This window comes from Corvus cornix, chromosome 12 (assembly GCF_000738735.6).
Source record: "Corvus cornix cornix isolate S_Up_H32 chromosome 12, ASM73873v5, whole genome shotgun sequence".
NCBI classification, from domain to species: domain Eukaryota; kingdom Metazoa; phylum Chordata; class Aves; order Passeriformes; family Corvidae; genus Corvus; species Corvus cornix.
The window spans coordinates 17,046,198-17,072,275 of NC_046342.1; the positions used below are offsets into that span (position 1 = coordinate 17,046,198).

The 26,078-nt window shown below is 40.9% G+C and overlaps 1 protein-coding gene across 6 annotated transcripts; it reads right to left on the bottom strand.

The window, feature by feature from the left end:
- Positions 1-208: 208 nt before the first annotated feature.
- Positions 209-17,432, bottom strand: EIF4E3 (eukaryotic translation initiation factor 4E family member 3). Of its 6 annotated transcripts, none has more exons than XM_010390243.4 (9): positions 17,349-17,429; positions 9,433-9,513; positions 8,665-8,737; positions 8,542-8,583; positions 6,676-6,770; positions 4,573-4,633; positions 3,270-3,336; positions 2,073-2,228; positions 209-1,555 (listed from the first exon to the last, which is right to left on the bottom strand). In XM_010390243.4, the coding sequence occupies exons 5-9, from the start codon at positions 6,699-6,701 to the stop codon at positions 1,524-1,526; spliced, it is 342 nt and encodes a 113-aa protein (XP_010388545.1). In that variant the 5' UTR covers positions 6,702-6,770; positions 8,542-8,583; positions 8,665-8,737; positions 9,433-9,513; positions 17,349-17,429; the 3' UTR covers positions 209-1,523. The 6 variants fall into 6 exon arrangements, with proteins under 6 accessions (XP_010388545.1, XP_039415194.1, XP_010388541.1 ...); XM_039559260.1 differs by lacking the exon at positions 9,433-9,513 and adding an exon at positions 16,907-17,101 and having other exon boundaries at positions 8,551-8,583; positions 17,349-17,415; XM_010390239.3 differs by lacking the exon at positions 9,433-9,513 and having other exon boundaries at positions 8,551-8,583; positions 17,349-17,432.
- Positions 17,433-26,078: the final 8,646 nt, after the last annotated feature.

Genomic DNA, 26,078 nt, shown 5'->3' on the forward strand with positions numbered 1-26,078 from the left:
AAGAGAGTAAGTTTTAATGTAAAATACACAGGTTTGAAAAAGTAGGACCAGTAACATTTCATCCCAGAAAGCAATTACAGAAGCAAGACACTTGGATTTTAGAAAATGTGTTTAATTAATAATGCTCATTAACTACACAGTTTTAATCCATAAATACAAGTTAAAGTTGTAAGTACAAGATAAAGTTGTAAAAAAAAAAAATCTCAAATGTGTGATACTTATTTTTAAATTTATTTGATCTTTATGGCTGCTTCTGAATATACTAAAGATGTGGAAATCAGTGCAAGTTGAAGAGCTGCCAGACAAAAACCTCTAAAGGATGCAGGAGTGCTCAGCAGAGGGTATGTTCATCTCCACCTTGCAGCTTCTTGTAAGAGGAACTACATCAATCTTTGGTAGTATATTAAAACACCTCAAATAGTTAATATAGACAAACATTTAAAGGTTAACACTGTTTATATTTCTATTCAAGCTGCAACACAAATTTATTTTCTGTATTTTTTGTTTATTTTAGAAAGAACACTTAGGAAGTTTTGAGGGTTTGAAACTACAGACGATGGGATCTCTTCCTTTGCACTGAAGCCAGCAGCAATTCTGACACTGACCTAGTGGGTGCAGATATGGGTCTGACGTACTTAAGGAAGTGGAAGGGATGGATCCAGTTTGTACAATTCATTAGAAGTTATTCATGACATTTTTTCATGAATGTACAGAAAGGTACCACAAGAAAGCATACAATATAAAACCATAAACACCCCATCACCCTTAAATAAGAGGGGGGGAGTTTGCAGGGTATTCTACTGAGAAATTTCTGATTCTAACCTGAACAAGGGCTCTTCTGAAATCAATACAATTAAAAGACATTAACATCATCCTACACAGGGTTAGTCCCAATGTAAGTGTGTTTTCTTTAATTGCTCACTTAAGGTACCCTTTTCTGTTTACATTTACAGTATGTGCTGTTGTCAGTGCAAGACCAGATTACACTAAACATTAAAATAAATGCAGTGCAATTTCTTTCTCTCTTGGGACAAAACCAGTGAGTATATTTTAACATGATAGGAACGTTTCAAAGTGGAAATTGAAAACACATTTCCCCAAGCCAGGATTCCTCTATGTACAGCACATCTTGGAAAAGCAGCATAGCATCTCTGAGCATGTTTGCTTTTCATCAAGTACAGCAGAGAAGAAAAGAAGGTCTACTGTCTTAATGAAATGGGAACAAATATAATCAGGTTGAAAAAACAAGTGGCCAAAATATTTTTTAAAAAAACAACAAAGAATTAAAAACACCAACTCAACATGAAGTAATGAATCATGTATTTAGGGGTCAAGGCAACTGTTTGGGTTTTTTTTCATTTTCAGTAGCAATAGGCCTGTTTGAAATGTCAGAAACTCAAAAGGGCCAATCCCATGTAGCAGTTCTGCAGGGCTTCCACCATCCTCCTTCTTGTCCAGACCAGCTCAAAACATCAAATAACAACAAATGATCTTGGCATACAATGCACTCAATGCTTTCCATGTCAGCCTTCAAAAGCATGATGCTCTCTGTGGGCTAGGGAAAAGAGAAGGAAAAAAAAAGGAATAGCAGAACATGTAAACTCTGTTAAGGAGTTGAAAAGATTAAAAAAAGAGAAGATAAAAATGTATAAATCAGTCAAGGGAGAACACAACGTGCCAACAAGGGATCTTTCAGAATACACTATTCTGATAATACATTTATAGGGAGCCTAAAATATGAGATCTCTTAAAATCCTGATTGTAAATGGTTCCTCTAAATGAATGCTTAAATTGGACAGCATGTAGTTTTAAGAGTTATCAACAGATTTGTTTCATTTGTTTTGTGAATCAGGCCTATTAAACATGAAACAAAACAGATTCTACAATGCAATTAAAAATATCTTTTGAATGATAGCTAACTTCTACATTGAAGGGACATAATTTTAGTGCAATGACAGATGCTACGTTCCTAAGTAATTAATGATAAATCAGGCAGGATATTCCCATAGAAATACTCTACCAGCATCTTGTTTTTCTAAGGAAGGTGGAAATTAACAGTACAAAATACTTACATTTATAAAAGACTGCTTTAAAAGATGTGTGTGGGAGAAGTTCATGAATCTTTTCTAAAACTTTTGCTTCATTTGCTGAAGAGGAATTCATGTTCCAGACTTGCACAACATCTTCATGGTCACGAACACTGACACTAACCCCTATTACTTCATCATCTGCATAGAAGAGGAAGAACCATTAAGGAATACTTTGAAAGTGAGACATGTCTAATTTGCTACTTATGTATTATGAAACAGTGCCCAAAAGCTGGAAAAAAAATGAAGATGTGAAAAAAAGAGCAATCTCCAGTGAGGAAAATACCAATGTTCAAACCAAACAAAGTAGTTACCAGAAAGAAACTGTTTTTAGAAGCTATTGGAAATATTACTTCATGGTGCTTTTTATGAAGTGCCATAGGATTATTCATCTTTGCTATTAGCACTCTTAGACTTGATTAGAAGGGAATCACAAGACTCCCTCCAGTAAGGTCAGCAATATGAACTACTAAAGATAATTTACACCTACAGTGATGTCTACAAGCAGAAATGGGAGGATGAAAGTGAAACAACTAAAACCCCAGGAACAGTAATTGGTGGAGATCAGGCACCAGATTTTCCAGACTTTGCTCTCTTTTTCCTTTACATTTTGTCAAGGCAGCAACAGAAAAAAAAAAGAAAACAAAATTAATGAAATTAATAAAGCCCAAGTCAGGCTGCTGCTGCTGCCAGTGCTGGTAACTCGGTGCTAGGCTGAAGAAGCCCTTTTTGGTGTGAAGTTCTCAGGATTCAGCTTTGTGGAGAGCTCAGAGGCTATGCCACAGCTGGGGGCAGTGGCTGCCTCCAGCTGTGAGCTCCATGGCACAGTGGCTCTGTGCATCCCAAGGAAAGGGTCACTAACAGTACACAAAGGTGGTGTCACAAGCACATGGCCAAGGAGCCTCTTTGGACAGCAGAATATCACATATTTGCTTAAAATGACCCCAAGACAACCCTATCAGTGTATAAAGGGTCTGAGAGACACCATTTGAAAAGTTAATTGCTGAACTACTCTGTGAACTTGCGAAATGCCATTCTTTTTTATGGAACGATACCCAGTGAAAGACAATTCCTAACAGGATATTCACTGTCACTGTAACAGCCACTCTAATCAGATATTCATGCGTAGAGATGAAGCAAATATGGTGAAAAGAAATTATGAAGAAATGTCTTAATCATTACCTGCTGCACAACAATCTGTAAACTGCTCTCCAATAGCTGCTAGCAGTAGCTCTTTCCAAACTGCAGCCTAAGGAGGCAGAAAAAAAGTTACATTTGCATTATTATTTTTTAATTTAAAAGTCAGGTTTGCTAGGTCAGTTTTGAGTGTCTTCTCTTTCTGAGGTTGTCTAGACAAAAAAGAGTATTTATTGTAAGTGCATGCTGTGTTATATAATTAATTGTTGGGTCTGTACAAGATGGTTCATCTTAGCCAAGGAGAAGCTGTGCCCACATGTGATGAAGAATGAAGCCAAAAAAACGAGAAACAGGCATAAAGGTGTTATTTATGCTATTTACAAGGCACTGAAAGCTGACTGAAGTTCACCTTCAAGCAAACCTTTCAGAAGTGACTGAGGCCATGTGGTGCGTAGTTTGAGAGATCAAAAGTACCTTCATATCAAAAAGGGGCTGTCATTCAGCCTCTGAAAAACAAGGCCTCTGGGGTCCCTAAATTCACTGCCCAGTAATTCAGGCTCTCCAAACCACTTGTCACTTCTGACAATCTTCACACCTTGGATTATAAGAGGAAAAAGACAATTCCAATTTCAGTCTTTTGTGACCACTTGGGACTGCAGGGGAGGAAAGCTGCAACTTACATACAAGGGAAAAGCCCACAGGCAAAATTCAATTAACTTTTGGCTGAAATTTTGAGTACCATCTTTCAGCATTTAATGCCTTCTGCAAGGCTGTCACATTTTTCTGACACTTCACTTTTTCTGTTTAAAGGCCTGATCCAGAGCACACTTACACACATAAACACCATATGTGAAGAGGTCAAATCTCCTTTCTGTGGCAGTTCACAGAAGTTACTCACATGAATTTGATTAGGGAGGCAAAGAGAAACACACTTATTTCATTAGAGCTCAAAGATATGCCTGAATAGACTTCATCTTTCACACTTTTAAATGAAAAAATATATAATTTAGCATAGATTATCAGGAAAAGGTCTATTTTTCTTTGTATGCCTATAAGCAAACAGTCTCGAGAACAAAGGTGGTTATAAATTACCATGTTTCCAAATGGAAACACTGCAGCTTTCATTTGTTTTATAAGACATTGCCAAATGTTATCTAAAGCAAGAGATACGGAATTATTGGAAAAGAAACTTCTCGTTGTCTTTAAAAGGTTATGGAAGTCAAAGTAGTGTTTGGTTGTTGTGTTGGGTGATGCAAGAAGTAAAAAGCTTTACAACAGCTTTATCAAATAGAGTTTGAAGAAACTCCTTTACTAAACAAGGTCTGAGTAAAGAGTCAATATAACATACCGTACTTTCTTTAGGGACCTTCATTTTCCATATACCTCCTTTGGCATTGCTTTCTTCTTCCCTGTTATGGGAAATAGATCAGTGAAAATAAACATTCAAATCCACATTTAGACAACCTTATGTTTGTGGTTTAATTTTCCCAGAAAAATCCCATCTGAAATGCAATTACTAACTCCAGGGAGTATGACTCTGACTTCTGACATCAGAGATAATTCTTTCATTGTTCATACGAAGTGTATCTCTCAACACCTAATCTCTTTCCTAAGTTTTGTGTGTTGGAAAATACTTATATTTTCCCTGACTACAGACCCTGACTACTCCCTGACTACAGTCTTTGAAGTGGCTGCACACTGTATGGGAACAAGCCACAAAACAATTTTACATTTTACTATGGTAACCTTTAATTTTGGAAAACCTCTGGGATATTTTCACAGAAGCAGCTTATTACTCTTCCGTTTATTCAATTTAGTAAAAGAACATGAGCACACTTCATGTCAGTTCTGCAACAGCTAGAAATTAATTGCCCTTATTAAAAAGAGACTTGAGCTGCCCAGGGTCAGGGCAGACATAACCATTAAACTGCCTTGTAATGACAAAGGCACAATGCACTAACCTGCGAGCTTCTCAAGTTTATTCTGTCACAATTCTTTTTCTAAGACTTTAAATTAGGGCTTCTAGTTTCCTGTTAAAACTCTGTAAAGGCAAAATTAAATAACCTAAAAATTCGTCTTTGGAATATCTAAACTCAGGATAACACCTATAGAGATTCCTCAGGATCAATGGTCTCCCACCAATCCTGACAGACGATGGGGAAAAGAGGGGGAAACTTTGGGAGGACATCTTCAAAATCTGCATCCTCAACTCTTACTTCAGGATTTGTCTTTCTTTCTAAAAGAAAAAAAAATATAAAATGCTGAAATTGGCCAGTATACTGTAATGGTAATCTCAGAAAAGCTTCTTGGCAGTAATTATTGAAAGGTTAGCAAATTACTGATGATGAGATCAATCTCTTGCAATCCCTTTCCTAAAATGCAAAATTACTTTGATAGGCTTAAAAAAAGTGTTTAATTTTCAGAAACAATCTTTGCATTTTACACCTCTAATAATCACTTAACACATGAAAACTAAAAATAGGAAAAACAAAACCAAAAAATCAAAACCCCAAATGCTCTCATTCATACCTACAAAGATATTAAGACCTGCACATGATGGCCCAGTTGATTTATACAGACACCAATGTTTTTTCATACCCACTTTAGCTATCCTGACCAGTCACAGTATTTTCAGAAAAGTAACATAACCTTCAGATGCATTCACTTTAGAAATTTACATCTCCAGTAGATTAGGGCAGAAATCTCCTGTAGTAAGTCACCACGAAGTTAGACAACTACGATTCAGTTAAAGAACCCTAATGCAATCACAATCTATGCAAATGATGCCAAAAAGATCAAAACTCTTCAGAAAGTGCTGGGGTTCTCTGAGATGTGACAGAACTGCAACAGGAAGAAGAGATGCCAAGTTTGATTTCTGAAAGGAAAACATCAATTATTTATACTTTATTCCATTACTATTCTACAATCAAGTAGGAATTTGCTGCAATGAATCACCTCATAATGTCTTAAATTACTTTTAATCCAAGGTGCATGGGCATGTGTAGGCATGTGAAGCATGTACTTCACCTGTACTTTTGCACGGGCGAAAAAGGGTTAAGGACCATCAGTTGTTTGCATCATTATTTCACCAGCTTCAGTGGAAGGAAATAATGTGCAAGCTAAAAAAATTCAAATAGAAGTAACTTATTCTGTGTACTCCTGAACTGAAATTCAGAGTCATATTCTAATTTCTTAGCTCCTATTTCATAATCTATTTTCATACATTTACATCCAGAGGTGGACAATGAAATTGCAGTCTGTGTTTTTAATAAAGACTCTTCGGTACAAGTCACTTTTAAACTGAACAAGAACCTCAGGGTATTTCTTTCATAGGTCTTTTGAGTCCAGGTGTTCGCAGCCAACAGAAACAAGACACTCCTGTCCCACACCTTTCACCCCTTCAGGTTATTCACTGCCCATTCCCAGAAATGACTGATGACAACATACGTACCAAAGCGGGCGCCTTTCTCCCCGCATTAAATGGTAGCTACATTTCAGAGGCAAATTTGTCACAGGAGCAATGTTGTTGTAGACACTCCAGAAATCCTTGAAAAGGAAAAATATTAGTTGCATTAACACAAGAGAGTGTTTCATGCAGATTTATTTCCTTGCTCATTTTCTCTGAAACAATTAAGCTTCCTTCTCCTGGAGAACCTTCTACGTTATAATAGAATGCTCTGAAAAGAACTTCTTACAAGTTCATTTCTACTTTTATTTTTTTTACATGCCAATCATGCATAAGTGAAGGTGGAAAAAAGGGAAGCAGTTGAAATGCAGATTATCCTTTTGAATACAAAGGGAAAAAATCATCAAAACTAGAGTCACACTGAGTATGTCAGAACAAACCAGTACATAAAACTTCCTTAGCATATTAAAAAAATGTATTTATATCAAATATCCACCTTGCTTCACTTAAGACTAGCCTAAGCTTCATTATGATTATCCTGAGTTACAAAAACACCACAAACAATAATTCTGGTGAACTAAATGTCTAACCAGCGACCCAACTAGTTCATCTGAGTGAAAGGGTTCAACCAGATGCAAAAAACCTGAGATGCACATGTCAATACAGGAGCTGGGGAGAAATTCAAAGATCCAAGTTACCAGGAACCATTGGATGACTTCCCAGTGTTTCTGCTGGTAAAAGCAGAAGCTGTCATGCAGGTTTGGGGTGGATAAAAAGGCACCCAAAAGCAGTAGTGAGCAACAGGGAGAGATGACTGAAAAGATCCCAATCTCTTCTCTCTTTATGCAACAGTTGGGAACAGAAAAGATTTTTAAAGACTTAAGATGCATCAACATGTGGTGATGCAATATTAATCATTAGTGCAACCCATGAAGTATTATCTAGACAAAATATTTAAGTATTATCTAATACATTAAGTATTATCCAATACTTCATCACTAGCACAACTTTAGAAACAAGGATTGCAACATTATGTGATAAAATGTTGTGGCCCTTGGCAACTCTGCCTAACAGCTATTACCTTTACCCAGCCACAAGAAGAAATGGAAGACTACTAAAAATATAAAAACTTGGCATGAAACACCCATTTCAACTATGATCTTACTCTTAACTGGTTGTGTGATCAAACCCTAAAGCTACTTGCAGAAGAAGGAGCAGAGGTACACTGATAGATGGCTGTGGAAACATTTGAGAGCTCTTCTTGTCCTGAGCTAGGGACTTAGTTTGGAAGGTTTTGGGTTTGGAAATCTCATGCAAAGTAACAAGTTGTGAAGACCTTCATGAGAAAGCCTTATTTAAAATTTCAGTAGATTGCTACAGCTGTGCTTCTCAAAGAGAATTCCAGATTTAGTGAACTAGTCAGATTAACTCTAAGGTGAGACAAATACCAATTTGCTACACTTCATGCTAACTGGGGTGTTAAAAAAGAAATACAATTTTACTTGCAAGAGATGCCCTCTACTAGGCAATGGCAGATGACACATACATGCAGAATTTCTCATTGCTGCAAGTATCACACGGTTTAAGAGTACTTTAATTCAGTTTGCTAGAATCTTTTTTTAGATACATACTCAAGGAGAGAAACCCCACAAAAAAACTCCAAAAAACAAACACATGCTGCAATTTTTAGTCTTTGCGTAATTAATTTCTGTATTAAAAAAAGGAGAAAAGGATGGAAAAATACCTAAAATACATCAAATATAATAATTCAATATACTAGTGGAAACTCAGGAAGGCTTAAGAATTCAGCATGCCCAATCCAATATGCCTCCTCCTTTTCTTGTCCGGAAAGCCAAATGAAATTCAAACACTGACTCAGTAATACAAACACACAACCCCAGTAGTACTCACGTTTCACACCTCAGGTAAGCAAAGCCACAGGTGTGACTCATCCTAGGAAGAAAAACGAAACTTAAGGTGTGAAGTTACATTAGTAACATGTGGCAGCTCCTGTAGCAGAGCCAGACGCCTTACCTGCACTGTTTGTACTGTATAAATCTTCTTCAAATTTAATGCACATTCAGCTGCTGTTGTACCACGAAGTGACCTTGAAAACAAAGCTCAGATCAGTTAAAATATTTATTTTGTCAAGGAGGAAGGGAAGGGAGATGAAGAGGGAATGTGAAACGCGAGTGTGAAGTTGAAATGTTCACATGTCGAAGGGGAAGTCCAACTCCAAATTATCACGAATCATTTAAAGATAGGAGTTCAAGCTCTGTTATACTTGCAAATAAATTAACATTTGCCAGGTAATTTGTAAAATTAAACAGAATGATTAGGAGTTTTAGCCAAGCAGCACAGTGCTGCTCTCAGAGCTACTACACACCCTCAGAGCCCTGCTGTTCACAGGTGAGGTGCTACAACAAGCGGACGGCATAATGCTACGCCAGAATTATTTTAAATTGCATTTAATACACCGCAGCCCCCGTTTTTAGCGTTTTAAGGCGCTCCCGGTGCTTCACGCTTTGAAAAGGAAGCTCATCTGCAGTTTGTGCCGCCCAGCCTCGCCGGGCCCTCAGCGCGGGCCGCTAGGTGGCGCAGGCGCACAGCCGGCGGTGAGGCGGGCATGGCGGGGCGCGCGCGGCGGCAGCTGCCCTCAGCCCCGCACCGCCCTCAGCAGGCCGGCCACACCCGCCACGAGCTCCTCGCTACCCCCGAGGGATGGGACACGCACATGGCCTGAGGAGAAACACAAGTCCCACAGGGCAGCTCTGCCGCCATGTGCTATGTCACCCAACATACCCAGGGAACCGCCATGGCTCCAGGCAGTTCTTCCACCACCGGCACTGACGCCTTCACTGATGCATCTACCACCAGCACGCCCTATAAAGCCAAGAGATCCTTGGGTTGGTCTCACTGCCAGACACTCTGGTACACCAGGTGTGGTTCAGCTTCTGTAGCTCACTCATACTGGCCATCACCAGCTCCCACCCATGGCAGCTTCCCTGCTCAAGGGCCTCCAGGGGAAGCCATCAGAGGAGTGGTGGAGGTCACTTGTCTGTCCAGCCTGGAGGAGACTGAGGGAAGACATCATTGCAGTCTACAAGTTCCTCATGAGGGGAAGTGAAGGGGCAGGCACTGAACTCTGTGGTGACCACTGACAAGGTCCCAAGGGAATGGCTGGAGCTGTGTCAGGTTTAGGGTTGGGTATCAGGAAAAGGTTCTTTCCCCAGAGGATGGTCAGGCACTAAACAGGCTCCCCAGGGAATGGTCACAGTCCCATGGCTGCCAGAGCTCCAGAAGCACTTGGAGAATGCCCTCAAGCACAGGGCATGACCCTTGGGGATGGTCCTGTGCAGGGCCAGGAGTTGGACTTGATGATCCTCGTGGGTCCCTTCCAATTCAGGATATTCTGTGATTCTTTAGGTGCACACACAGCACCAGCTGCATCCCATCATCTGAAAGGTCTTTTCCAACCTAAATGGTTCTATTTATAATCTTTTTCATGACTCTTCAGTGCATGAGACATGGGACGGTGCATCCACATCCCCAGACATCCCTGTGTTCCTGTCACTGCGCTAACAGTACATCGTAACACCCACCTTACAATTCCCAGCACACAATCCCACAGGCACAATTTTGGGGGAATGAGGTCAAAATTGCTAAGGCACATTCAATTTCTTAGAACTGGAAACATTTTTTTTTTGCCTTCAGAAGCTGAAGTAGGATTTCTAAAGAAAAACGAAGATCAAAGACAAAAGCAACCTCCCATTGTGTCTCAGAAGAGGAAACAAAAATGTGTAAAATTACTAAATCTGGAAACAGACGCAAGAGAGCAGGTTTAAGGAAACAGAAGAAAATGCAGCTGTTGCTCGGGTATCAGCTGAAGAAAGGATAAAAGCAAACCAGATCTCAGCATCCCTCCCTGATACATCTGATCAGCATGAAATACATCCAGGGAAACACTGAAGTTACTCTCAGTTGTTACAGATATAATTGAAGCTCTGGGCAAACCCTAGATAATCATGTAAAGGAAGAAATTTAATATGCAAAACTGCTGAAACAGCATCACATGTTCAAAAGTCTAATAATAGCTCTAAGGTTTTTTCAAGGCTCCTATTAAAATAAGCTGCCTTAAAACTACATACAAAACCAGCAGAAAAATACCTCCCAACTTTTTCAGTATAAAACAGGCAAACTAACATCTACTTTACTATTTGCCTGTTAATTACCAGACCTGAGAGCACATTACAATGGTGGAACTGGCAGGAAACAAACAAAAAACCCAAGAAATCACCGTGGCACTTGATTGAGCCATGAGCTTGTAATACAGTGGCTCATGAACTATGAGAAGTCCCATAAAAAAATGGTAACTTGAAACAAAAAATATCTGTCATCAATGTGATAAAAGGAATTATCATAGTAAGGTTTGGGGGTCTGGGGTTTTGTGTGTGTGTGTTTGGGCCTTTTTTACTTACACTTTACATTCAGCATTAAAGAGCAAAAAGAGAAAGTCACAGAATTTAACAGAAACAGAGCCAGTCACATTGCTTTTGAAGGCACAAAAAAAGGTAATCAGTTAAAACAGACTTTAAAACTTATCAAGTGATTTAACTATTTCTTAGTAGAGAGTTTTTTAGTTAGTTAGAGTTTTTTTCTTGCTGACCAAACTAGCACCTCTCTACTAACACTTTGTTCCACGTAGAAAAGAACACAGACAGGGAAAACCCGAGGTAAATTTTGCCTCTTGTTGCCTCACCCCACTGCCCAAGAAATTACTTCTCTTCTGCACTGTTTCTGCCACTGGTGGCTTAGCAGTCACCAAGGCATCTGGCATTACATATGTTGTACAACATATATTATCATCACTCAATATCCTTGTGCTGATACTGCCACTGTGTTGCTTTGATAGTAAGGTCTACTCAGATAAAAGATGAAAATGTATTGTCTAGCCATAGCCGTCACAGGTTACCTAGATCATCATGGCAGCCATTTAGCAAATTTAATGCCATTTGAAAGAGCAGCTAAGACAGGTAGACAGAATATTCCACTCAGAGGTTACAAAATGGCCCGTTTTGATAGCTGCAAGTAACATTTTCCAGAGAAACTGTGATAGCTGGCAGGAAGCACCAACCAACCAGCAAATTACCTATTTTAAAAGTTATGGTGAGTGACCATTTATTCCTAGTAACCTGCCTGGTAAGTGCTCCAGGCCCACCAGATTACAGTGTTATTTCAGCCTTTCACTCAGCTCTGGAAAGTGTCAGTCATTTATGGATATGAGCATGAACACTAAAATGTTTGTGTCTGAAAAACAAACAGTCAAAAAAACTGAAACTCTACTAAAAAAATGTAATTGAGAAAATTATGATGCATCAATTTAAAAGTTCAGGATAATTTGCTCTGGAATTTGCACCTACACAAATTTGGTTTCATGCATGATTATAAGGCAGAGACAATATTTTAATCAGACAGACAGAAAAAAAAAGCCTTGAATTTCATGCAAAATTCCAGACTCCTGACAAATCTAAACTGTAGTGTTTCTGTGATAGTCACCCAGAAACTCAACAGCTCCACACAGATGACCACTCAGGACTTTCGTGCCTTGAAACTCACGAAATTGAGATTTTTGGGGTTTTTTGTTGAGTACACAGTTTAAGTGAAGTTTAAATTAAGTTAGCAGAAATGACAGATGATTTTCAAGTGAAGGAATCTGTAGAAATTCCTATTTCTGTAACTCTCCGGTAAAAACTTGCACTATAAGGAGTAGTTAGACGGTTGTGCATTTTAATAAAAACCTCAGTACACGTGGTACTACAAAACAAGACCCTGCAAATATTGACCCTCAAAATGAAGCCATTACAGGATTCTTCCCATTCAGTTAATTTTACTGCCATCAACAATAAATTAACCCAATATGCCCTACTGACCTGTCAGTTATTGTCATGGTGAACAATTCATTTCCAAGAACTCAGCAGGCCCTGCCAATCCTCATGAGCACAGTAACAGGAAAGAGCTGGATCATGGCACCAGCCTGGCACTGACAGATCCTCGGGGGATGGGAATAGTTGTTCTGTCACAACTTTACCTACAGTTGTGCGTCTGGGTTTCCCATGGAGAGTCTGCACATAAAATATTCAATGGTTCTCCTGGTCTGCCTGTTTTCATGCCCTGTGATGCCACTGCATCTTCAGAACCTTTATAGGAGAAAATTTAGCGTGTTTTAGGACTAATTAAGTTGCCTAATCAGGCCAGACCCACTGTACAGCATCTCATAGTGAATCACACAGGAACGTGGAAACAGGAATAATCTCCACAAAATGAATCCTAATACCAGCTTGCTTCACTACTCCTTCATTATTCCAGCATGAATAAAGAACAAAGGATACAAAGATAAATTCCATTGTTTTATCCATGAATAAACCTCCAGGTGGTTGTGCTTATGTTAATTTCTGATGCTGAACTGTAGCTTTTCTGTTTTTCTGCAAAGAATTAAGTATAGAAGTTGTTTCATATGTGCTCACACTGGCCTTTGTTTCCCAGTGGGAATCTCATCACAGCTTTAGCGGGAGCTTTAAAAGCTGCCAAGCAGTTTTGAAAATACCCCTGTAAGTGCTTAGGCACAACTGCTTTTGGTATAAATAAGCAAAATATTTACTTTCAAAGCATAAAGTCAAAAACATGCTGTGGCAACTAAATAAATCTGGTAATCCATTCTGAATACAAAGACTGATTTCAAGCCATCAAAGCCTGTCAAAATGCACTTACTGGATTGAACATTCTTATAATATTAACCATCATTTTTCATTGTAAGCCACCTACTCATAAGCTGTAACAGATGAAATAGATGATCCTAGATAAATAAATTTTGCTATAGGGAAGAAGGGAAATTATTAAGTTTAGTTTCAAATATCTGATGTGTTCAGTTAGGAAGATTAACACATTCTTAAAATGGTTCAGTTATCAAAATGTATCTACCAAGCTTTATATAGAACTCATCTATAACATACAGAGAGAAAAATCAGCACATAAGGATAATACCTTATGTAAGAATATTTTGTCTTTGCTGGAGTAGACAAATAACACTGCTTATTTGACAACGTTTATAAGCACATACTTCCCCTCACAAAGATACTGAAGAGTTAAACTATTCGTGCAAGAGAATTATCTAAAGGGCATTGTTCGAAATCAGGCAAGAAAACAGGGCAAGCAGGCCGTGATCCTGCAAAGTGATGGGAAACTCGGAGGAGACACAGCCAGGACAGCTGACCCCAACTGACCCAAGGGATATTCCAGACCATCTGACACTGTGCTCAGTATATAAAGTGGGGGGAAGAAGGAGGAAGAAGGGATGTTTGGAGTGATGGTGGCTGTCTTCCCAAGTCACCATCATGCAGGATGAGGCCCTGCTCTCCTGGAGGTGGCTGAACACCTGCCTGCCCATGGGAAGCAGTGAATTAATTCCTTGTTTTGCTTTCCCTGCATGTGCAGCTTTTGCTTTCCCTACTAAACTGTCATTATCTCAGCCCATGACTTTTCCAGCTTTTACCCTTCCGATTCTCTCCCCGATCCCGCTGGTGGGGGAGTGAACGAGCACCCATGTGGTGTTTGGGTTTTGCCGGGGCTTAAACCACAATGAGATGGCATTGTGTCACCCAGGCTAAGTGAGAGTTGGGATTTGCAAGGTTTACAAAGTAATGTATTAGCATGTACATGTACATCAAAAAGTATAATCATCTTCACAGCTTTGTATTTACACAAATATCACACCCAGATCCACAGCCCCAAATCCCGTTAAGGGATGGTTTCAAGTGCATAATGTGGCTTGTTCTCCACGACATCCCAGTCCTTGATGGTGATGTCACTTGACTTTTCCTTTTGTGCAATCCCTGTGTTGAATGTGCTACACAATATAGTGACCAGAGTGGTAATGCTCATGTTTCATTTTTTATATTCAGTGATGCATATTGACACTTTGTTGTAAAAAGTAACTGAAAGACTACGCAATGTAGCAAAACCTAAGAGGGCAACCTTTCGTTTCCGAGCCAGGAGCCACTACAAGCAGAACAGGACTCTTACCAAGATAAACACAAGTGTAAAGTGCCACCAGCATGAATCAGCTTCCCAAGGTGGCACCAAATGCACCTGCAAGCCTTGCTGAAATTCCCCCTTCTGCCTAACATCACTGCAGGCAAAAATCCTACCAATGAGACATGTGGGTATGAACTTGGAAATCTGTAGAATGGACAAAATAAACAGCAGATGATCTAAACTCCTGTTTTCCAAACTTTTAGCACATGGCCTTGGAACATTTTAACAGTCAAAAAGGAAATCTCATTTGTCTTAAGAGGAAAACACCTGCGAGCTTCTCTGCACCTTCTTTGAAACTGCTGACCTGCGAGCATTTGAAGATCATAGATAGGATCTTATTTGTCAAACTGGTGAATAATGTTCTCCCAAAGCTTTCATCACACTCATTTTCCTAAGGCATTTACAGGGTAAGATAGCAGAGAGCACTATCAGATGGTTGCTATTTCAGACACGGATACCAAGAAAGGCTTAGCACTAACGGGAAACGCAGATGCCCCGTGACACGTGTGGGATGATGGCAATGAACCAGGACCTGGCCACAGGATGCCAGCCTCCAGATGTTCAGCCTGTGCCAAGGCATTCACAGAAACAAGTGCTGATGTAGATAAAAAAAGGCATTTACTTCTAAAGCAGTGTCCAGTGCTGCTATGATAAAAGCAAGGTCATGAACCCCAAGGGTAGCACATCACTAGTTGCTACCGAAAGTGCCACTTAGCTGATGGATATTTATTTTAACAGCGTGACTTAATGAAAAGATACATTTTAGAGATCTTAAAATTGTATGTCATGGATCTCTCTCACAGTAATTTAATAGAAAAAGATAACTACATATCCATCTCAACATCTATTTATCCTTAAGCATCACTTCTTCCTGCTTTTCTCTGCAACTACGGGGTAAAATGTAGCAGCGGTCAAAAATCAATACCATCTCCTGAAGAAACAGCACTGCTCCACACTAGGTGCTACTGAAGTAGGCTAAAAAAGCACCCACAGTTATCTGCTACGGAAAGTCCATCTGATACAAGCTTAAGCTTCCATCAAATCTCTGTGGATGTACCAATAAATGTCCCAGCCACTTCTGTGGGGCTCTGCAGAGAGACGCGAACCTCCACACACAGCAGTAAATTAAGATCATGGTTCCATCTCTTGTGTGCTTTTTAATGCCTTAAATGATTCTTGAGTGTATAAAACATGTCTTGTTTGCTGTCATTCTTGTTCCCTGTCATTATTCTATCTCTGTTGCTGGTAAACAAAATACACAGTTTTGTGTGTATATATGGTCCCACTTTTTTTGTTTTTGTATATATACAGTCTCGGCTTTATAAGTTAAGAAACAACAATACAAATTAAATGCATTTACATGTCATCTGAAAAGACAAAAAATAATCTATAGAATAACTGCATTTTAAGACTCTAAAACATTGTGAATCAAGCCTTTAAAAAAAATGATAGGACTCAGGAACTCAAAATAGATTTTAGCTTCCAGTGCTGATTATAAAAAATATACATGCTTATCTCCACATGGCTTGTGTAAACAAACAGACCTGGTTGGTGACTTGATTAAACACCAGTTCAAATTATTCTTTTTAAAAACTAAGCAAAAATACAACTCAGATCCTGAACCTGACCATAACTGCATCATGACTGGAAAAGGATTAATCAGAAATAATTGGTGGGTTTATTTATTAGATTTGATTTGCAGGACATGAGAATATTTGTGCGTTTTCAACAGCTGCTTGTAATTTCTCTGTCACAAGTTGAAAAGCTACCAGAAAAATAACTAAAGAGGAGAATTTTACCAATAGCATGGGGCAGTATGCTCAGTGGCAGAAAGGCTGAAACTTTCCCTCTGGAGTGGGGAGAGAGGAGAAATACACCCAAAAATTGAGAAAAGGAAGCTGTAGATTAAAAAACAAGATGCTAGAAAATACATGCTAGGAAAACGCCATCAAATGCTGGTTAGAAACTTTCTTTTTCAGTTTTGGCTTTGGCACTTCTTCCCTATGCCTCACTGTGTGCACAACAGGGGTGAGGTCCCTTGGCAGCCTCTTTCCACGGCATTAGAGGCTCAAACTCCAAGCACATGAAACGTAATATTAACCTGCACATAATCAAAAAATTTTAGCTAATCCTTCAAAACATAGCACTTTGGATTTTAAGAACTGATCACCTACGGGAGCCAAACCTGATATTAAAGAGTTGTAAGATCGGGCATGTCACAGTCAGTGGGACCGGATCCATCTGGGGCAGCAGGGATGCACAAACCACAGCAGCGAAGCACAACCTCTACCCGTCTATTCCCGGGGCTGGCGAGCGTCATCTCTAAATTTAGAGCTCAAACCTGCACCGACGGTGCCTGGACCCATGTGTGTCCGCTGAACTACAAAACAGAAAGCGTTTCCAAACCAGTTTCACTACGCGGCTCCGAGAACCGCTCCCGATTCCTTCGACGGGGACAGGCACCGGGACAGTCCCCCGCACCAGCACGTTCCCCATATGCAGCCCAGGATTAACTTCCCGCATCCAATCTGTTGGACGAGCGAACCGATCATCCCAGAGATGCGCATCCCTTCCTAGACGGACGTGGGGGGTTTCCCCATCTCCCGCCGCCCCCCGGCCCCACTCACTTGTCCAGCCAGAAGGTCCATGGCGAGTGCAGCGGCAGCCCCGGCGCGGTCCGCTCGGGGGGGCTGAGCGCCATCTCCCCGGGCGGGCGGGGGGGCGAGGGGCGGGACGGGGCGCGGGGAGGGGACAAGGGACGCTGCGAGGAGGGACGCGGGAGGGGGTGAGCGGAACTCCGGCTTGGACAAGGGACAGGGGAGGGACGGAGAGACGGGGACAAGGTGCGACGGGAAGGACGGACAGACGGGCAAGGGGCAGGGTAGGGTGGTGACAGCGATAGACATGGCCGAGGGACCATTGGAGCGCATGGGTGGCTCCCCAAAGGGGCACAGGCGTTCGCACCATCCCGTCAGTGCCCTTCCTGCGGGGCATAGCTGAAGGGAATCGCTGATCTTCTTCCTTAGACCTTTACAACAGCCCAGGGCCACGAGGCGCTGGGGCACACAGCGTACCCGATGCCACCACCCTGCACGGCCCCGCTAATGGCAGCCCCTTCTTTGCACATACACAGGTCGCACCGCAGACCCAGCGTGTCTCTGGGGATGCCTTACTGAGCAAAATAACCTTCGTTCTCCGTTTGGCTTGGCAGTGCTGACCAAAACACTAAATCTCTCTAGAACTCCCACTTTGAGGACACAAAACCCTTGCATGTTCACGCACACTGCTGGCAGCCCTTCTCTGCACATACACAGGTCACACCGCAGACACAACGCGTCTTTGGGGCTGCCTTACTGAGCAAAATAACTTTTGTGCTCAGTTTGGCTTGGCAGTGCTGACCACACTAAATCTTTCTAAAAACCCAAGTTTTAAGACAGAACATTTTCTCCATTCACACAATGAAGGGGTGGCTACTGTGTAGACTGACCATGGATAGAGACAGTGCAACAATGAACCTTTCCAGACTTGGGGTATTATAATTTCTCTGTCTTCCCATCTTCTCTGCAGCTCATTTAATTTACATGTCTGGTTTTACAGGGAGATGTTCCTCACAATCCAACATGGACATGTGCAAAACCCCTCACATTATTTTTAGAATAGTATTTTTTAAATTAAGATTCTCCCCATTGGGACTGTGCACAGTAGTAAAGTTAAACACCCACATAAAGTGATAGCAGGATCAAAGACCATGAATCACATAGATTTCATTGCAAGCCCATTTAGTATGATGAATAATTTTATATATACTTCATCCTAAAAGAAAAATCTATAAAGACACACTCCTTTAAATAAATAAAAATCTAACAGTAAGAAAGGGCGGAGTTCACCCATAAAAAGTAGTCTGCACAGTGACAATCAAGAAACACAAAAAATTAATGATTATGTTGTACAGATGGAAAATGCAAACTGCTAGTCCAAATTAAATAAGATCTGCAAACCAGTTGCACCATCTCTTGCAATTTAATTTATTCCTCTTTAAATAGAAAGGAAGATAATGACCATTTGGGAGAGCTTGGAATCTAAAAATTCATTGGTATGCCCACTCCGAGCATTTTCTCTCTATTTTAATGATGAGCCCACCAAAAATGTTAATCCTGAAAAATCCCTACAATAAATGGCTGTATCTAGGCACAGATTTTCTCAGAAGAGCTGGAGGAGAGAGGAGGAGGAGAGGAGAGTGCTGATTTCTTATGACCCTAAAGGATCACTTTTAGCCTCTGTGACTGCCGATGACACTCTCCACACCTAACCCATTTTTGGTGTCCTCTGCTGAGGTTGCCAACACAATATTAAATTTTGGATGTGCAGCAGCATCACTCTGGAAATAAGGCCAAGCCCCCTAGACTGTACTACAGTAACTTTGAATCCAGCACTTGCCTCTGATGGAACCACACACTTCAATGAAAACCTCCAGATTCCATTATGAGGGAGCTGCTCATCAGTTAAAACATTACAGCTCATGCTGAAAACAAATCATTCTGTTATAAACAACCTGCGCTGCAAGGAACGCTATAGGAATAAAATCCCCACACCTCTGAGACATGGAGTGAGGGCCAGGAGGCACAGCCTGTATCATTATTCCAAATGAGATATGTAAAGCCTCAGTTTATTCCTTATTTACATCGATAAATACCAGGCTTCACAGTGGCACAAGGAACGTTGTGGGAATCTCAACTAACAGTAAATTAATTTGGTTGTGGAGGAAGGGCAATCACAGGATGCATCAAATTAACGCATCTTTGCCTACAGAGATTTCTAAGAAGTCGTGACACAGAGGAAGAAGAGTCTCCTGAGATGAATCTCACCAGGAAAAATGATCACGAGCACAGCATCCTGATCCTGCTCAGCTACCTCATGCTGCCAGCACACCTTGAGTGAAATCATTTCAGAGATTAAAAATCCCAGGAAGTTATTACTGCTTTCAGAGAGGTATTTATAGCACTTGAATTAAAAATGTATTTTATCAATGTTTGCTATATACTTGGAAGGTTTCTTTTTAAGGAAACCCTGGTGATGCCTCCTGTGCTCTTATACCTTCTCAAGCAGCTTTACCAGAAACAAACTGTGTTATGGTTCAGCCCTGTGCTACAAGATGGTGCAGAGATGAGTTGCTTAAAGCTCATCAGCACAGAAAAGGCTTCTGGCTCCATTCCTCACGCCTCCTCCCAGCCACATCTTTCTTTCCCTTGCAGGGCTCCCCAGGTAAACTGCTGATTTTCTGCTAAGGCCTTACTAAGCAGGACTGTGGGGTGGAGAGCAGGAGTCAGCTGGTGGATTAGCTCAGCTCATTTCCAATAGCTAACCGCCAAAATTTTCCCAGGTAACAAGTGGGGAGAAAAAAACCCCAATGAACTGGAGTGGGGAATACTGCTCTGCCCCATATTATGTGGTCCTAGCACTGCTTGTCTGCACCCAGTTTCAGGCACCTGAACCTTTTTGTCACCCAAAGGCCCATGCTGGGGCAAATTAGAGCTGAAAAGGCACATTTTAGCCAGAAGAAACGATGAATACTTCATACCTCTTTCTGTGGTTTTATTTGAGATTTAAATCCCTACCCTTACAATCCTTGCTGATCCCAAAATCTTGACAGCAATGGGTACATTACGTGTGCTTGAAACATTATTTGCCTGTTCCAGTAGATTTTGCTGTAGTTCCTGCTCCCAGCTGGTGCAGGAAATCCCCCTGCTACAATACAACGGTATTTTGAGGGGGCAGAATGCCTCTTAAAACCATCAGGACCTTCCTTTCCCCAGCTGACAGTTGTGCACCATCACTGTGGCAACTGCAATGCCTGTGTACATGAGAAATATTAGGAAAGCATTAGGCTTATTTTAGCTATATTCTAATGCAGTGTAGCACCTGGAAGGGAGGAAGGGAACAAGCACCATACGAGCAGCCACAGTGCATTTCCACCCTGGAAGTGTTCCACAGCTGTCTGAGGCGACAGGTACCGCACCTTAAAAAACATCTAAGAGATAACCTGGGTTTGTTCAGTGCTCCTGACACAAAATGAATGGTGTGAAACCTTAGCTAGACCTCTCTCCAGCTGAAGCTCCTCTTTTTCACTCTGAGGCAGAGCTGGTTGGAACATAAACCTTCCTGAACTTGAGGGATAGCTGGAGCACAAGCCTCGGCTGCTGTGCCCAGCTGCTGCCGCTGCTGCCTCACAGCCTGAGCCAACAGCCATGAAATGTAATTTCTCTACCAAACGCTGGTGTCACGATCACTTGCTCTTGAAACACTGCCTGGGACTTCAGAAGCATATTAAGTAACACAGGAGCTGCTTCTGAGAGGTTCCCAGGAAGATAAACTGATCAACTGGGAGCCGAAGCAGAGGTGAGGATGAAGGGATTTTAGTTGATATTTGCTTCCAGAGGCTTAAATAAATGTTTTTTAAACCCTAAAACATGATATTAAAGTGTTGAATCCCAATGCTTTTGGCAAAAGCTCCCTCATCTAGGAATGATTTCATATCAGCCAAGCTGTTAAGCAGAGGTTGTCATGGAAACAAGTTTTATTCAAATGATATGGCCAGAGATATACTGTATTTAGTGAGTTCTTCATTTGCTGCATATTGGGAACATGTCAGAACTAAATGATATTGCATAATTTTGTTTTGTTAAAAACAACCTGGCTCACTGCCCCTGTTTTTCTGACAGGCTTGTGTCCAGTCCTGCCTGGGACAGGTTTTCCACACAGAACCTGCTCCACAGGAGAGGCTCCTCAAGCAGCTGGTGCCTGCAAGCTCCCAGAGAAGCCTTCCTTCAAATACATGAACCTGCCCAAGTCAAACAGGGGAACCTTTCCTCAGCTTCTATAACTGATATAACCATTCACTAGTCCAAAAAGAAGTGAAGTTCAACCAGATCCTTTCCTCCCTTACTAAAAAAAATTCCTATAGATGCATTTTGAAAGTCTAAAAAAATATCAATACAATTACATAAAAGTAAAGCCAGTTCATGTGGTGGTGGGCATCTCATAAGTGTCCTTGTAAACACAGGAATCCTATTAACTTACTGTTGGTGACTGATGGCAGAACAAATCTCAGAAAGGACATGTGCATACTAAATTTGTACCTCTGCTTTTTTAGCTGTGGAGCTGTTAAAAAGTACAGGAACTTTGTCTACATCCTAAGAGTAAATGCCTTTTTTTTTTTTTTTTTAATATAACTAAAAATAAATGGAATAGTTCTTGCTCAAGTTATAAACTAAAACCAAGTCAGCTTTGGCCAGGACACTGTGTAGAAACTTGATCCTGAAGAGTGAAAACAAAAATAAAATACAAAATTGGCTCCAAAATCACTCTCATGGAAACCACTGTGCAGATTTTACGGAGCAGCATCCAAAGGAAGGTGGTTTAACATCTCCCAAGGGACCAAGATTCCTGATTGCCCAATAGAAGCTGAGCATTAAGTAAAAGGCAAACAAAAGTAAAACCATACCCTTAAAGTTGTTACATAACTGAACATTCTGTAAAATGCTTCATGGGAAGGCGATGACATCTCATGATCTCCTGTGAAAATGGAATGGGAGCTTGCTAACTTCTGGGGCAGGTGATCCTAGATTTCTCCAGGCTTTATAAATACAGTTAATAAAGGAAAAAATGGGTCCAATAACTCTTTTGGTATATTAAAAGCAAATCACAGGATGGAATTCTGCCAGATATGAGCAAGAAGAAGGCAATACCTACCTCAAGTTAGTGTCCAAGTTGGAAAGACATCAGTCTTTCCAGGATCCTTGATGCATTCCAGAATCACAGCTCTCTCTGGTTACCACCACTTGTGAAGGAAGGCTGAGCCTCATCCAAAACCCTTTACAGTTAAATAAGGGCATAGATTCACTTCATCATGCTTTAGATTAGATCTTTATTTCTTTACCTAGTCATCCTTGGGGAGCTGAACTGGCTTAGCCCAATCTATGCATCAGGTATTAGGAGACTGGAACTTCTTACCTAGCTTTGGGCTTCTGCTTTCATCCTTCCCTGTTCCCCACCCTTGGAAAGCACTGGGACTCTCTGAGGTGCTAAAGAGATGCCCAGCAAAGGTGAGGTCAGGCACATAAATGCAAGAAACCTGACAGACCTCAAAGTTAAGTTATATGTTGGAAACAAACTCCAAATATCTTGCTTTTCCTGATTTTCCAGTAAAATATCTGCAGTGTTTCACTTAGATATTGCTTCCCCAGACATGAGGATCCCAAAATAGCACCGTCCTCAATGCCATTCTGTGTTATAATGTTATTGGCACCACATCTGGCATCGGCTTTGATGTGGAACATGAGCTTAAATACTGATCTTTTTTTTTTACAGGCTTCCAGTATACAGCTGAAGGGAACAATGTGCAAGAGTCACATCCTACACACTGCACAAACCACGTTAGCCTGGACTGCAGAGTGAGCCTGGGATAGAAAGCCCCCACTACTGTTGATATTGTAAAAAATAAGTACATTCTAACATGTAAAAATTACAGGACATAATATTTTTATACGAGCTCGCTGCTCTATGGTTCAGCTCCTAGGGGTCATTCCACTTTCTGCATCATGCCATCACATTTAGTACCTGTCCAAGGCAGCAAAGCAAAGGCCCCCTCCGGAAATAAACCACTAGAGGGAGACTGACTTCAGCAATGGAACACCCACAGGGAGAAAATCCTGTACATCCATTAAAAAAAACCCCAACAAGATTTGGGTCAAAATTGCTCTTTGTGTTTCTGCTTCACACATAAAAGCGGCTGAAATTAAAGGGTCAAGTTTGGCTCCATTAAGGTAAACTGAGGGAGCATCATGTAAGGGATCAGGCAGTCACAAATTCTTCTACTATTTGTAAGAGGTTAGGCCAACTCTATTAAAAAAAAAAAAAAAACCCACACCAAAAAATAACCCAGCCACTGAAAATACTAATAGCTGTATCCTAGCAACATCACGGATTCCATGTGGACTTTGTTCTGGAGTCTACAGTCCTATTTCATCAAAATTATTGACTTTCTCAAAGTCTCTAAACGACCATCAAAAAAACAGTTAGTGCTTAAAAAATACAAACATTTAATTAGTCACATTAATAAGAAAAAATGAAGAGCAGCACTGCGTGCTAGTGCTCCCTTTTCATGGAGCTCAATTTAGCTTCCTTTGAAATCAATGTCAGAATTCCCACTTTATTCATTGGTAGCAGAGCCTCTCCTTCGAGGAGAAAAGCTGGAAATGGCCCTACAGAACTTGGCAGATGAGGTTTGTTCCCCAGGCTGAGCTCACACATCGCACGGATAGAATTCATACAGCTCTCCGTGATCCTCCCAGTCACCATGTCCTTATTGCAAAGGTATATCAATTGGCATGCCAGTGGCATCCAGAGGCTTTCTACAAGGCTTTTGTGCTATGCATGTAACCAGTGTCCTTTTTTTCCCCTAAGCTTTGTTTTTATTTAATCCCCCAAAATTTTTTCAAGATCTCAAAAAATGTGGAATCCTTCTCTCAGGTATGAAGATTTCAGGTTTAACACAGCTCTGGGAGGTTTTTCCTCATCAGTCCTGCATCACTGAAGTAAAATAAAGTTAGATAAAATGCAAGGGCAAAAGGCCAAATAAATAAAAAATGAAACGACCCAGCCCTTCCAAAGAAAAACTCTGCGCAAAAGGAATGCCTAAGAATAAACCCAACCCCAAACAAGTAAGCTCTTACCCTTAACAACTTGCATGATGAGCCAAGGAATCCTGGGGCATTTTGGCATATAATTCAGGGTTTGGGCAGACTCAGATTTTTGGTCACAATTTTCACTGAGCTCCAAAGTACATCACAGCTTTTCTGACAGTTTTCATCTGTTATTCCAAGCTCTGCTTCAAAAAGTTAGCAAGACCTTTTACCAGAAAGAAAGCACTATTAAAATAATGTTTTCCTTTTCATCATTCTGCCTTAAAAGCTTAGTTGATAGGATAGTCTGGTGAAAAATGTTTCTCACGCTTTACTTAGCCCACAGAGTTGGTTGAGACCCACCAACACTTTAAAACTGCAAAACCTTTTAATGTGCTATTCCTATAGTTCAAAGTTAAATGAAATGACAAGGGAACGCCTTTGTTGAAGAACTGATTTAAATACAGAAGGGCCAGTTAGTGACTTTCAGCCCGTGAGCATGAATCTGGTGGCTGGATTTGAATTCCAGGCATGGCACTGAACTTTCTGTTCTGCTCCAGCAGCGGTGGTGGAGAACCTTGAGCTGTCCTCAGAACCGCTGCTCGTGGTCACAGGAACATGCTGCCAGATCATCATCCCACTCCAACACCCCAGCAAGGGCGTTATCTCAACAGACAACACCCGTTTAACTATGAATTTAGCATTCAAGCAGTGTTCGTGGACTCCCTGGTACAGTTAAATCTCACAGTTTTAGTCACACTGAAGGTTTTACACTGCTCATCCTTTCGTTTCCACCAGCTGTGGGGGGAAGGGGCTGTAGGCAAGGAGGGGATATCTATTTGCAAAGAGTGCCGAAATAAGGGAGTAATTCTGGCTTCATCTAGACTGTGCACAGTGTAAACCAACAGGAAAGGTAACATATAAGGACAATGGAACAGCAAAGAAATCAGATTTCAGATTTTATCTACTCAAAAGATGGTATCAGAAGGTATTTCCAGCACCTCAAATAACTCTCCCTGATGACTAGATTAATTCCAAAGCTGCTCCAAGAAGAGCAACTGAATAAAAACTTGAGAGTTGCATACCAAATTCTGCTCTAGTTCTACCTTGTAAGAGAGCTGTTTGGCCAATTTATACCTGGGTAAAAGGGGAGGAAAAAAGTAAAATAGACAATAAGGATGGAGATGGTTTGACTAGCCAAGCAGATTTGATTTGAAGGCTCTCTCTAGCATTTAGTAGGAATAGTAACCTCAGCGTGTTGGCCTGTTGCAATGGGATTGCTTTTGATGGTAGACAGTGCAGACAACGAGTGGAGAACAGCAAGGGCTCAATTCATAAGAAGGAAGTAAAAGATTGCCTTTACAGTGACTTTGCAAGTGAACTTTCAGTTGTGCATTACCTCAATTTTATTTTACCCAGTGAATTTTCTAGACAGACATTCACAGTAGCTCTATCCAAAAGCAAAGAGAGGATAGCAATGGAAATAAGTTGGCTCATGACCAACAGAGCCCCCTTTTGTTCTGAAGCTGCCCACACTGTCCATGGTGAATTTCCTGTTGGGTGCCAAAGGCCATTTTGCTGTGATGAGGGTGGTGGATTCATCCTGTACTGATGAGACAGCACAGCCTCAGTGCAGGGAATGTGCTTTGTGAGGGCTGAAGTCACACGCGAGGAGAT

Bases quoted from the DNA above. Each gene is read 5' to 3' on its own strand.
- EIF4E3 (XM_010390239.3), bottom strand. From the start codon at position 17,422: ATGGCGCTCAGCCCCCCCGAGCGGACCGCGCCGGGGCTGCCGCTGCAC. The intron at 8,738-17,348 runs GTGAGTGGGGCC...TTTGTTTTCAAG, and splicing joins TGGACCTTCTGGCTGGACAA to GTCACTTCGTGGTACAACAG. The intron at 1,556-2,072 runs GTAAGTATTTTG...TCTTTTCCCTAG, and splicing joins TAAAGCAGTCTTTTATAAAT to CCCACAGAGAGCATCATGCT.